This window comes from Neolamprologus multifasciatus, chromosome 9 (assembly GCF_963576455.1).
Source record: "Neolamprologus multifasciatus chromosome 9, fNeoMul1.2, whole genome shotgun sequence".
Taxonomy (NCBI): Eukaryota; Metazoa; Chordata; class Actinopteri; order Cichliformes; family Cichlidae; genus Neolamprologus; species Neolamprologus multifasciatus.
Genome location: NC_140447.1, coordinates 28,502,410 through 28,515,596, shown reverse-complemented (window position 1 = coordinate 28,515,596; position 13,187 = coordinate 28,502,410). Strand labels below are relative to the sequence as shown.

At 41.1% G+C, this 13,187-nt stretch overlaps 2 protein-coding genes across 3 annotated transcripts in view; one reads left to right on the top strand and one right to left on the bottom strand.

Moving 5' to 3' along the window:
• LOC146511717 (uncharacterized) overlaps positions 1 to 13,187 on the top strand; it is a 237,844-nt gene that overhangs the window by 20,971 nt on the left and 203,686 nt on the right. The gene's annotated exons all lie outside the window — the stretch shown is intronic.
• Positions 656 to 13,175, bottom strand: LOC146511730 (uncharacterized). Its single transcript, XM_085172395.1, has 4 exons — positions 12,463 to 13,175; positions 8,208 to 8,313; positions 4,909 to 5,757; positions 656 to 4,583 (listed from the first exon to the last, which is right to left on the bottom strand). The coding sequence occupies exons 2-4, from the start codon at positions 8,223 to 8,225 to the stop codon at positions 4,005 to 4,007; spliced, it is 1,446 nt and encodes a 481-aa protein (XP_085028521.1). The 5' UTR covers positions 8,226 to 8,313; positions 12,463 to 13,175; the 3' UTR covers positions 656 to 4,004.

Below are 13,187 nucleotides of genomic sequence, written 5' to 3'. Positions count from 1 at the left end.
GTACCTGGGGCTTCTGTTTAGGACTACGCTTCCTCCTCACCGTTACCCAGCCTTTCCCCAGCTGCTTGGGGTCTGCCGGGGAACAGCTAGCGGGGCCTACGCTATCTTCGGCTGCACCAGCTACAGGGGCCTGGCTAGCTAAGGGTGAGAGAAGGGTGCAAAGCCGAGTCTCCAATTCAGTAATCCTGGCCTCCAGAGCTGCAAATATGCTACATTTGTTACAGATATCATTACTGCTAAAGGAGGCCGAGGAGTAACTAAACATCTGACACAATGAGCAAGAAAGTGCAGAAGGGACAGGTGAAGTAGCCATGGTGCTAACGGGTCGGCTACGAGCTAAGCTAGCGAAACAGTACAGAGACAGTGAGTGAATACTATAAATTAGGTAGTGAGTACACAGAAAGTGTGCTTCGGATGAAGCACGTGAAGATTATACTGTGAAAAAAGAATGTATTTAAAAGTTGTTAATTAAACTGCTAAGCAAATAAGCTACTCAGAAACACCACTGTGTTTGAGCAGGAACAGGAAGCGATACTATACCACAGAGCGAGGACCAGTGTTGTTATTTTGATTTTCCTCTTGTATCCATCCCCAATATTTGAATCCGGACTATTTCTGGGGAGAGTAACAATACTCTTACTAATTAGTTACCTTTCACACCTTTGGGGGTATTTATTTTTGTGCTTGGAGCGCTGTGAGCCAGAACAGCGAGAGAAAAATCGGCAAACGCAATGAGCCGAATGCTTAAGTGAATCCCAGCAGCTGCACATGTGCTACGCTGATTTAGAGGATATCTTTGCTCTGGATTTATATTTATACTTTTTTATTTCTATATGATTCTTCTTGCATCTAAACAAAGACGATTCAATTTGATAAATTCTGATGGCTCTTCGTGCTCGGGTGTAAATGAGACGTAATATTTGCTCTTGGTTTGGTTCTCCTGTACAGAACCTTGCAGTACAACAGAAACCTAAAAACATTATTAGTGTGAATGCTGTGCTGGTGCTCACAGTGAAAGAATCTTGTCAATACGATGTGTACTTTTCATTTGGGAAGGATTTGTTTCGGCCTGACTTTTCTGTTCATTTTAAGCATCAAAAGTGAGGCGCATGTCTGTGTGCGTGTGTAGGGAGCCATTGGGTGCAGTCACTATAGCAACCAGGCTCACACCTGCCTGCCTAACGAGCTCTGTCTCACTGTGCCAAGATTCATCTTAAACACTTCTCTTTCAACTGCTGCTGTGTCCACAGTGTTTGCTCTACAGCCATCATTTTACCCTCAAATCATCGCCATCGTTGTTCTCTTTCCAACAGCATGTCTTTCAAAGCTCAGAGATGTAAAGTTTTTAAACTGTGTGGATCCAAGTGGAGGGATCATATTTTAGTCATTCAGTGATTCAAAGAATATGAACTTTTAATATAATAATATAATATAATAATTTTAATAACCACCGGGCAGAACATGTTCCCTCTAAGCCTGAAGGGAAAAAGAAGGAACACACACATGTAAAGGAAGCACTCAAAACGTGCGGCTATCCTAAATGGGCTTTCTTAAAGTCAGCAAAGAGGCACAGAAAAAAAGATCAGACACCAGCGAGGGAGGATAAGAAGGACAGACGCAACAACATTGACATCCCCTATGTAGCCGGTGTATCAGAGAAACTCAGGAGGGTTTTCTCCAAGCATGACATCCCGGTGTACTTCAGACCCAGCAACACACTCAGACAAAAACTGGTTCACCCGAAAGACAAAACGCCAAAACACAGACTTAACAATGTGGTGTATGCTGTACAGTGCAGCGAGGAATGCCCAGACCTCTACATTGGAGAGACCAAACAGCCACTTCACAAGCGCATGGCACAACACAGAAGAGCCACCTCCACGGGACAAGACTCAGCTGTCCATCTGCATCTTAAGGATAAAGGTCACTCTTTCGAGGATGCCAATGTTCACATTTTGGACAGAGAGGACAGATGGTTCGAAAGAGGAGTGAAAGAAGCCATCTATGTCCACTGTGAGCGACCATCTTTGAACAGAGGCGGTGGTTTACGACACCAACTCTCTGCCATCTATAATCCAGTTTTGAGATCCCTTCCCAGACGCCTGAACGCCCACTCACACCCTGGGCCATCTGACCTCAGGAATTCGCATGATAAGGTGGGGCCAGGTTTCACAATGAACTCACCCGAAACTCTGGCTGATTGGGACCCACACCCAGTTCCACACCTTAGCTCAGGCGATTAGAGGATCATCAGGGGGTCCTTTTGTCCCTCTGTGGGGGGACACTCCCACTAGGTTTATATCTGGGACTCCCCACCATTTGACCTTAGAACTGAAGAAGCTTCTCGGATGAGAGGTGAAACGTCTTCAAGTAACTTAAAGAAGTCCAGACGCTTTTCTTTGCAAGCTCCTTGACTACGATGACCTGGATGACTGAGAACCTTCACAGACATTAGGTTTCTGTTGTACTGCAAGGTTCTGTACAGGAGAACCAAACCAAGAGCAAATATTACGTCTCAATTACACCCGAGCACGAAGAGCTATCAGAATTTATCAAATTGAATCGTCTTTGTTTAGATGCAAGAAGAATCATATAGAAATAAAAAAGTATAAATATAAATCCAGAGCAAAGATATCCTCTAAATCAGCGTAGCACATGTGCAACTGCTGGGATTCACTTAAGCATTCGGCTCATTGCGTTTGCAGATTTTTCTCTCGCTGTTCTGGCTCACAGCGCTCCAAGCACAAAAATAAATACCCCCAAAGGTGTGAAAGGTAACTAATTAGTAAGAGTATTGCTACTCTCCCCAGGAATAGTCCGGATTCAAATATTGGGGATGGATACAAGAGTAAAATCAAAATAACAACACTGGTCCGGCCGGGTTGAGTCAAACAATGATTTAATGAATACACGCGTGGGAGATGGACACCATACAGCAGACAGCATCAGATCTCAAAATGGTGGAGCATTGATCAAACTCTTATAGCCTCTAGTGGCCCCCACCTAATCATAAAAGCCTAAACATTCACATTCTTTCTCTCACACAGCGCCTAAGCTACGACCTTGGCTCCCTGTTTATCTGCTCCTGCTGAGATGGGGCAGTATGCTCTGTTCTCTTCTAATCAGACAAATAAGGCGATGACTTTCTGCGAACAGTATTTCTTATAACTCAACAGTATAATGCATCATAAAACAATATCATTCATTCACAATAAATCAGCAGTCTAATGTAATGCAAATCAGTTTAACAAATGTAATAGTTATCACCTTCTTCTAATTCAGGAGAATAATGCAAACTAAAACTACATAATAATTCACAATCTTTAATTAGGGGTCTAACATGGCATAAAATAATATTATAATCCAACAGTGGGCAAATTAGGGTGATGACACCGCTCCAGAGTGATCTATTAATAGTGCACACATTTACATTCAGAGATGCATGCAGCCAGTTCATTTCAGTATTAACTGGCTTTCTACCAACAGCAGCACAAAAACAGCAGATTCGATCATGGAGACACTGAATTTGCTAAACTAATTAAAACATTGTGAGTTCAGGTCTTCAGTTTACATTTCTTTGTGAAAACAGCACAGCAAAGGAGACTCTGTGACGTTTTGGTATAAGGGATAAATCTTCTGACCAAACCTGCTGGGACTGTGTGAGGTCCTGAGGCTAAGAGTAAGGATTTATCCACAGGAGAGCTGCGTTCTTACAAACCATCCCACTGTGTAAACCTGACATCTGTGGAACAGCTGAGCTGTATGATGTGTACAAGGACACAAAACATTATTTACCATCAGATCCCGAGCCCTCCATGTGTAAATCAAGAAACTGCTGCTGTGCTACATCCATAAATAATGAATAAATTAGGAGCTAAAGCTAAAAGGACAGCTTATTTGTACCATTTTCATGTGAACACATTCAAGAACATCACAGATGAAAGAAACATTAAAAACTTCCACACTACATAAAGAAACCAGAGGATCTTTCTGTGTCTTCAGATTCACTGTGATGGGAGTGATTTCAGCCCTGAGTGATCACGCTGATGTTTGCACAGAGCAGACAATGAGGTGAATGTTTTGGCACATTGGTAACAGTGAAACAGTTTATTAGTAACGTGAGATCGTTTGTGTTTGGAGTATGAACTGAGATTCCTGAAGCTCTTGTCACACTTGTCACAACTGTAGTTTCCTTCCATGTGTGTACGTTCATGATTGTTACGATGAGCTGATTGTGAGAAGCTTTTGTCACAGTGTCTGCACTTGTATGGTTTCTCTCCTGTGTGGACTCGTTTGTGTGATTTAAGCTCCCTTGCAGAGGTGAAGGATGACCCACACTGATCACAGAGGTGCTTTTTGACCCCACTGTGAATCAGTTCATGTTGTTTTAAGTAACTTGATGTGGTGAAGCTTCTCCCACATTCTTTGCAGTATTTCAGTTTGTCTCCAGTGTGTCTACGTTGATGTGTTTTTAGGGTCTTTTGCCGACTGAAAGTTTTTCCACAGACGTCACAATGAAAGTCTTTCCCACCACCACGGTGATGACAGGGTTGAGAACTGGATCCATCTGTGTCGCTCTGCTTCTAAACAAAGACACAAAGACAGTGTAAGTCAGTCCTTCAACATTTGTATCCTGAACGTCGCCTGAAATAAAGAGCATCTCTGCAGACGTCCAATTACATTTTACTGTTTCAGTTAACACACTCAGTTTATTGGGCTGCAATAACTACAATACTACCACCATAATACTACAGTAATACTAAAATCATAACTGACATGAAAATCTGAATAATCACTCAGAGCTGCTTTTCCATGTAGTAGAATTGCTAACATGCTAACACAGTTTAATGAGCAGAGTTGTTCCAAACAGTCAGGCTAAAATGACAAAATAACAATATAAATACATACCTCACAGTAGCTGCACTTGTAGAGTTTCTTTCTGGTGTGGATCTGTTGGTGTCCTCTCAGGTAACGTGGAGATTTAAAAGTCTTCTCACACAGGTCACATTGATAAGGTCGTCCCTCAGTGTGAGTAAACATGTGTTGTTGTAAGTGTTGGTCTGTAGCAAAGTATTTGCCACACTGTTCACAGCAGTACACATCATGTCTGGTGTGAATGCGTAGGTGTCTATTTCGGCTATCTATCCAGCTGAAAGTTTTTCCACAAATGTCACAGCTGTATGGCTTAATTCCAGAGTGGGTAACTAGATGATTCTGTAAGTAGCTACTGTGAGTAAAAGCTCTGCCACACTGACCACAGCTGTACGCTTTAACTCCACTGTGGATGAGTTGGTGGTTTTTTAGGTAACTCTTCAAGGAAAAAGACTTTCCACACAAGTCACAGCTGAACGGTCTCTCTCCAGTGTGGATGACCTGATGCTGTTTTAGTAAAGCCTTCAGAGCAAAATCCTTCCCACAAATGTCACAGCTGTATGCCTTAATTCCAGAGTGGGTAAGTAGATGCCTTTGTAAGCAGCTACTGTGAGTAAAAGCTCTGCCACACTGATCACAGCTGTACGCTTTAACTCCACTGTGGATGAGTTGGTGGTTTTTTAGGGAACGCTTCCAGGAAAAAGACTTTCCACACAAGTCACAGCTGAACGGTCTCTCTCCAGTGTGGATGACCTGATGCTGTTTTAGTTTATAATTCCCAGTAAAATCCTTCCCACACTCGTCACAGGTGTATGGTTTCTCTCTCTTTCTTCTGTGAGGTTTGTCGGCCTCCTGAGAGCGCTGACTTCTCCCTCCATGTTGGTCCTGCAGTGACAGAGATACAAACAGAGGCAGTGAGTGAAATGCAGTCGTGGAACAAACTCAACCTTCAAACTCCCTCCATTAATACTAGTTTTAAACCTGAGGGTGGAGTGTGGCACCAAACACCTTAAAGGTCTCTTATCCCCACCTGCTGGTAGTTCTAACACATTACATCCAACCTGGTGTTAAAAAGAATTCATGACTGTTTAAACACTAAAATCATGCCCATCCCTCCTGATTGTATACACACACACACACACACACACTATAGATTTATACATAATTATTGAGTGATAATAAATCCTATGTTTGTTTATTCAAAAGGAATCCCATTAGCTTCCACAACAGATGTTGTCGTCTTCCGTCAAATACAATTACTAGAGATGGCACGATACCACTTTTTTATGTCCGATACCGATATCATAAATTTGGATATCTGCCGATACCGATATGAATCCGATATAGTGTGTTTTTTAATCAATAAAACTGTTTTTTTTAATATCTTGCTGCTTTTTGTATAAGTTCATACTCAAGTTAAAAAACAACAACAACACTAAAGCTATTCTGTTATACCTGTATGTAAAAAAAAAACAAAAAAAAAACACTGCACCCAAAATATTTCATAGACCAGCAACACTGATCAATCTAATAAAGTTAAACCTACCCCATCCTCCCTATTCTGGTATTTTAAAGAGTACTTAGCAGAAATATTAAGCAACCTAACTAATAGGGTTGCAAACTCCCAGCAAAAGAAAATAGGGAACCACCCTCTTCCTCATGATGCTTAATCAATGTAATCAACTTTAATTTGATGCAGGGCTAAAAAAATTCACAGAAATAAATTATTTTTCAAGAATAATTAAATAGATTCAACATCTTTCTTCAACAGAATTGCAGAATTCACAGATGGTACTTTCCCAAAGGAAAAAGTACTACAGCTTACTAGGGTATATTAGACTTAACAGTTACTATATACAGTAATGGACTTCTATACATTTTACATCAGATTAAAACTTTGGGTGTAAGATTCAGATAATTATTAAATAATTAAAAGCTAGATATTTTAAATGAGAATAAGAAAGAAAAGTATGTCTTTTTGCCCCCCTTTTCCCTGTTAATGCCCTATCAGCCCCCCTGGCTAAACTTTGCTAGATCCGCCCCTGCACAGTTACCAGCCATCAGCTACGTAGAAAAAGATCCTGGTCTAGAAAGTAATATTAAATAAATTCTAACAACAGCTTATCAAGCTTAATAGTGCTGCTGTTGTTCAGCCGCTGGTTTCCTCTTTCTGGTGAGAAGTGGGCCAAAAACAAAGAAGAGAGACTGACTCGCGACAGAAATCAGCTGATCATTAAGCAGTTTCACGATTGAAGTAGCAGCAGGAGAGAGAGAGAAGAGGCAGTTGCTCTATATATTGGTTGTTAAGCTTAACGCGGGAATGCTTTACAAACATTCAGAGATGAACTTACACACTTGCTTTACTTCTCTCTGAGATAACTTCCTCGGAGATGAAGTGTTTGCTAGCAGGTTACAAATACACACAGCCGCTCTATCAGGTGACCACACTGCTCCGACGTGCTACGGTTATGAGCAGAGTTACGCCGTGTGCTTTTTTGATATTTAATGGATCAGATTACATTTTTTATTTCTCTCCGATATCTGATCCAGTAATTTAGGTCAGTATCGGACCGATACCGATACGTAATATCGGATGGTCCATCTCTAACAATCACATAAATTATTATACAATAAAGTGGATTCAAAATATCCACATAATTTGTCTCTTACATCCACAGCGAGGTTTCACAATTGCTAAATTATAAGGAATCAATAATAATAATAATAATAATAATAATAATATCAATCACATTGAGGCACATTACACAAATTTCAAAAACATATAATCTCTTACAATATCTACAACTAAAAGCTCTGTAAATCGGCTTTTCAGAATCAGAATCAGAATACTTTATTAATCCCGAAGGAAATTAGGGTTACAGCAGGCAGCACGCTAATGGCGCATGCGCACTTACAAAGGAACCTTCTGACTTTACAACTCCACAACTTTATTTAAAAAACCCATCAATGTATTTTCACTTAAAGAAGCTGTGTTTATGTGCATTAAAGTTATATAAAAGTTTAACAGTGCAAATACAAATTGCTTGCTGACAGTTTAACCAAAAGGATTTTCCAGAGGAAATTGGCTGACATTTGTTCCAAGGCATTTGCATTTGCACTGTTAAATTTTTATATAACTTTAATACACATAAAAAACAGCTGCTTGTTTAAGTGAAAATACATTGATGTTGTTTTTTTTTGCACTAATAAAGTTGTGGAGTTGTAAAGTATTTGGTCTAGCGTCAATTATATCGTCAGCTATATCGTTATCGCAAATTTTCAAATGTATATCGTGATAAATATTTTTGGTCATATCGCCCTGCTCTGTCTGTCACCTTCTGTGTTGAGCTCATTGTTTCCTCTGTAGTGACTCAGCTGAGTCCAAGTAGCTGAAAATGTTCCTCTGCTGCTCCGTCAGACTCTTCTCCTCCTGCTGATCAGCTGTAACACAAAGCAGATCTTTGTTAGGCTCCACACTGCACTGAAGAGTCAAAGTGTCTCATATGTTCACCTGACAACAAAAAACAACATAGTTTTTGCTTCCCGAGGTGGGCAAACAGACACAAAAGGTTTGAGCACGGATACCAAATTTAGCAGTATGGCAGACCAGTAGCAGGAGAGACTGAGGCCTGTTATTGGAATCAAATACCCAGTGGGCCGACACAATGATTTGCACTGATAAGACAAAGACAGCTATGTTTTATCCTGGAATATATTTTTTTTACATTTCCTTGAAATTTTTTTCCTTGTAGCACTTTTACCGTCAACTAGGAGTGCAACGATAAACAAAATTCACAGTCCAGTTCGGTTCGATACTTTGGTGTCACAGTTCGATATTATTTAGATAAAAAAAAAATTCATGCTTTAATTTGTCATTTATTAAAATTATAAATATATATTTTAACTCAAAAGTACAGTTTTTAAAATTAATGTTGCTGAAACAACAACAACAAAAAAATCTATCTGATCGAGAAATCACTCATCTTTGGAAAAGAGAGTTTATTACAGAGAAATGTCTCTTTCCAAAATAAAAGCTATACGCTTCTTCTGGGCTATATTCTCAGCAGCATATTAAACATATCAGGTCCCCATAAGGAGAATCATGTGCTAACGGCTGTCTAAATGACTCGGGTAAAGTTTGTGGCATGCGTGCTTGTTGTTTTTGTCTGCTTCCACTTGTCTTTGCACTAGGATAATGTCGGCGTAAATGTGCAGTCATATTCGTTGTGTTCCCACTAGTGCTGTCAGCGTTAATCTCGTTAAAATGACGTTAACGCCATAACGCCGCAAATCTCCGTTAACGAGTTACCGCGGATCGCCCCGTGCGTGGGGCTGGATGGCGTCAACACGTTAACAAGCTAACTGCGCTAACGCACTAGTTCCCACCAATTGAGCATTGCGTGGCACATCCGACATACTGTTTTACTTTAGTCCATGAGGCGCTTACATTCAGGGTCATGCTTCACATGAACATCAAGATAGTTCTAAACGCCAGATCTGAATGAGGGTGGGGGAGGTTCAATTTCGGGTAGCGTTGAGGCAGTTGCCATGTTGCAACGAGCTTAGCTTCTGTCTTGCTAGCTTGCGCTACGCTCAGTGGATCTGCACTCGACAGTGCAGCCTAGGCGGGGTAGTCGAACGCAGATCCACTGAGCGCTCATCACAGACAGCATCGTCGGAAGAAAAGTTGATAAAACAAATAAAATTTTTTGTATAGTTCGATACATATGCATACCGAACTGAAAGCACTGTATCGAATGGTTCAATATCGATACGAGTATCGTTGCACCCCTACCGCCAACATGCTGTTTGTTTGTTCTTTGTTTTTTTTAAAAACACACACTCCCTTCACCTCTTCTACATTCCTATGTTTCTCCCAGAGCAGATCTAAAGGGGCAGCCCCTCAGTCATACACATATACTTTTAATCTCACCCTTAAGGGGTGGTCCCCAGGAGTTTGACAGCATGGTTTAGAACAGTGGTTCTCAAACTGTGGTACACATACCACATACCACTAATGGTACTTAGTCTCTCTCTGGTGGTACATGGAAAATCTAATTTTTTTTAAAAGACTAAACAATATGTAATTGTGGAGGTATGCAAAGACAACACAAGCATTCCCGGGGCTCTTCTGGGAGAGAGGGTGGACCAGAAAACATCTCCCCGACCATGAGTCCTCTATAAAGAGCAGCTTATTGCCAGTGGTCGCGGCCGCTCCTGCAAGTGAGTAGTAATCCTTTGCAGCCAGCAACAGTGAATTGGTGAAGCCAGCTGTCAGAGGAAGACTTGAGTGAAGAGGAATCCGCCGTCATCCGTCTCTAGCAAGGACATTGTGCTCTACATGAGCTCAAGAGCAATACCGTCACCCAGGCCCGAGAGAGGAGTTTCTCGGTCCGAGGGAGTAGCGCCGTAGACGTGGACAAAATTGTTGGTACCCTTCAGTCATGAAAGAAGAACTCACAATGGTCACAGAAATAACTTTAATCTGACAAAAGTAATAATAAATAAAATTCTATAAATCTTAACCAATGAAAATCAGACATTGCTTTTCAACCCTGCTTCAACTGAATTATTAAAATAATGAATGGATGAAACAGGGACATGTTAATCCAAGGTGTGTCCACTAATCAGCATCACAAGTGTCTACAATCTTGTAATAAAACAGTGGGCCTATATATAGGACTCCAGGTGTTGTTTGGTGACATGGTGAGTACCACACTCAACATGGACCAGAGGAAGCAAAGGAAAGAGTTGTCTCAGGAGATTAGAAAGAAAATCATAGACAAGCATGTTAAAGTTAAAGGCTATAAGACCATCTCCAAGCAGCTAGATGTTCCTGTGACTACAGTTGCACATGTTATTCAGAAATTTAAGATCCATGGAACTGTAGCCAACCTCCCTGGATGTGGCCGTAGGAGGAAAACTGATGACAGATCAAAGAGACGGATAATCCGAATGGTAACAAAAGAGCCCAGAAAGACTTCTAAAGAGATCCAAGCTGAAGTTCATGCTCAAGGAACATCAGTGTCAGATCGCACGAGCCGTCGTTGTTTCAGCCAAAGTGGGCTACATGGGAGATGACCAAGGAGCACACCACTGTTAAAAACATATCACAAAAGATGCAGACTGGAATATGCCAAACTACGTGTTGACAATAAGTCGCAGGTCATGGGTTTTACAACAGGACAATGACACAAAATACACAGCTAAAACCCAAAAATGGCTAAGAGGAAAACATTGGACTATGCCAACCCTCCCAATTTTTCTGGGAGAATCCAGAATTTCATTGCCCCTCCCGAAAATCTCCTGGAACCACCATTCTCCCAAATTTCTCCCGATTTTCCACCCAGACAACAAAATTGAAAAATCAAAGAATATCAAAGAATTCCTAGCGCAGCCCAGCTAATTCCAGTTTCCAACATTGGCGGCAGCAACTTAGTTTTAATATTACTCTTTCTGAGTTGCAAAATAAACTTTTTAAATATTTTCAGGTGAGAATGTAGCTGTGTAAACTTCAAATATCTGAGCCGGCAAGAACAGCGAACTCCTGGCTTCATCGTTTTCAAACCCCCTGTGGTCTTTTGCTAATCAGGTTAAACATGATATATACGTCATTTAGACAACTTATTATTATTGTTTGGCTTTTTTCAGTGTTTTATTTGTTCCTGAGTAAATCAAACAGAAAACTGATTAAACAAAAGTGTGAGATGGTCAAGAATTTACGCGTCCGGTTATATTTTAGATAGCAAGGAGCAGACTGCAGAGTTTCACTCCACTGAGAGAGGTCATGACGTAATTCTGAAGGCTAGACCGTCCAACTAAACAATCGCTTACTTCCAGCCTACCCGACTTTTGAAGGACCCGGGCCACGTGTACACACACACACACACACACACACACACACACACACACACACACACATACACAGAGTGCCCTTTTGAATATTGCCAAATATGTGTATGTGGTGTCTGTGAAGGTTCTCAGTCATCCAGGTCATCGTAGTCTAAGGAGCTTGGAAAGAAAAGCGTCTGGACTTCTTTAAGTAACTTGAAATACATTTAAATCTGGGACTCTCCACCATTTGACCCTTAGAACGGAAGAAGCTTCTCGGATAAGAGGTGAAACGTCTTCATGTGTATGTGGTGTTAAATAGGCCTATACTACTGCGCTTTGATATTGCTCGTAAGGGTGAAACTCATTGTGAAACGTCTGAGAACCACTGCTACAGAACAATGGAGATATCCGTTATATGGTAACACCTGCAACTCACGTGACGCCCAGAACTGTACAATACTGATGCTTGAGAGCGCGCGTGTGATGCAAGTATGTGTAGAGTGTTGAGCGCGTGATCAGTGGTGAGAAAAACAACTCACGAAACCTGACCTTTCCATACTCGTGGCTCACTTCCACTTCTAATCTATTCGTTTGCACACTTACACACACCCAGCTGTGGTTTCCTGTTTTGCTACACTCTGGAGAGCCTCGGCTTTAACGGTCTTCTCTCACAGAGAGCAACAGAAAGCGCCCTTCAGAAGACTTCGATAAACTCGAGATTGACTGAACTCAGTTCAAAGTTACCTTGACACTAACCTTTAGATGTGAGAGGTTGTGATGTGTCCTGTGTGTCGAAGCTTCGAAGCGTGTGTCGAGTAATCTCGGGGGCGTTTTTGTGAAGCCCGTATCGAGGCTCGCTTTGATTACGTATGCAGTGACGTTCGAGGCCTCGTGGGCAGTCCGTACCACGTGACTGATTCAGGAACTGGCTCGCCGGTTCGCGCCAGATTCGAAATAAAATGGGCAGCAAAACACAGCTGATTCCCCCATCACACTGTGTTGTGGAATTGGATTACGTACGTGCTACATAGTTACTTGAGCCTTTCTTCTTCGATAGAACCAGCAAGGAAGACATTTTTTTCTCTTCTAATAAAGTATGCACACAGTAATAAATATCACAAATGATAAGTACCATAATATAAATAAACAACACTACAGATCCACCTGACTTATGTCTTTTAGTTTATTAAAAAGTGAAGCGCCACACAGTTTGTGTCATTATCCAGATGTACATAAGCATGATTACACAGTTACAAGGGGCGGGTTTTGATTATCGATTAAAATCGATTCTAGCTTGGATAACGTGATATGCAGCTTCTCTCCTCCTGAAACGACAGCCTCAACACAACATTTAATCTGTTATTAGAATATTAAATATTTCACTTTAATGTTGCAACTATGTGGTCACTTCTGTCTTTAAACAAAATATTTTCCAGTTAAAGAAATCATGAAATCCAAACTAAAGTGTTACTGTTGCTTTA

What these genes read in the sequence shown, in the direction of transcription:
- LOC146511730 (XM_085172395.1), bottom strand. An exon ending in ACAAGTGCAGCTACTGTGAG is followed by an intron (nt 4,584 to 4,908) that starts GTATGTATTTAT and finishes GTCTTTGTTTAG; the next exon opens with AAGCAGAGCGACACAGATGG.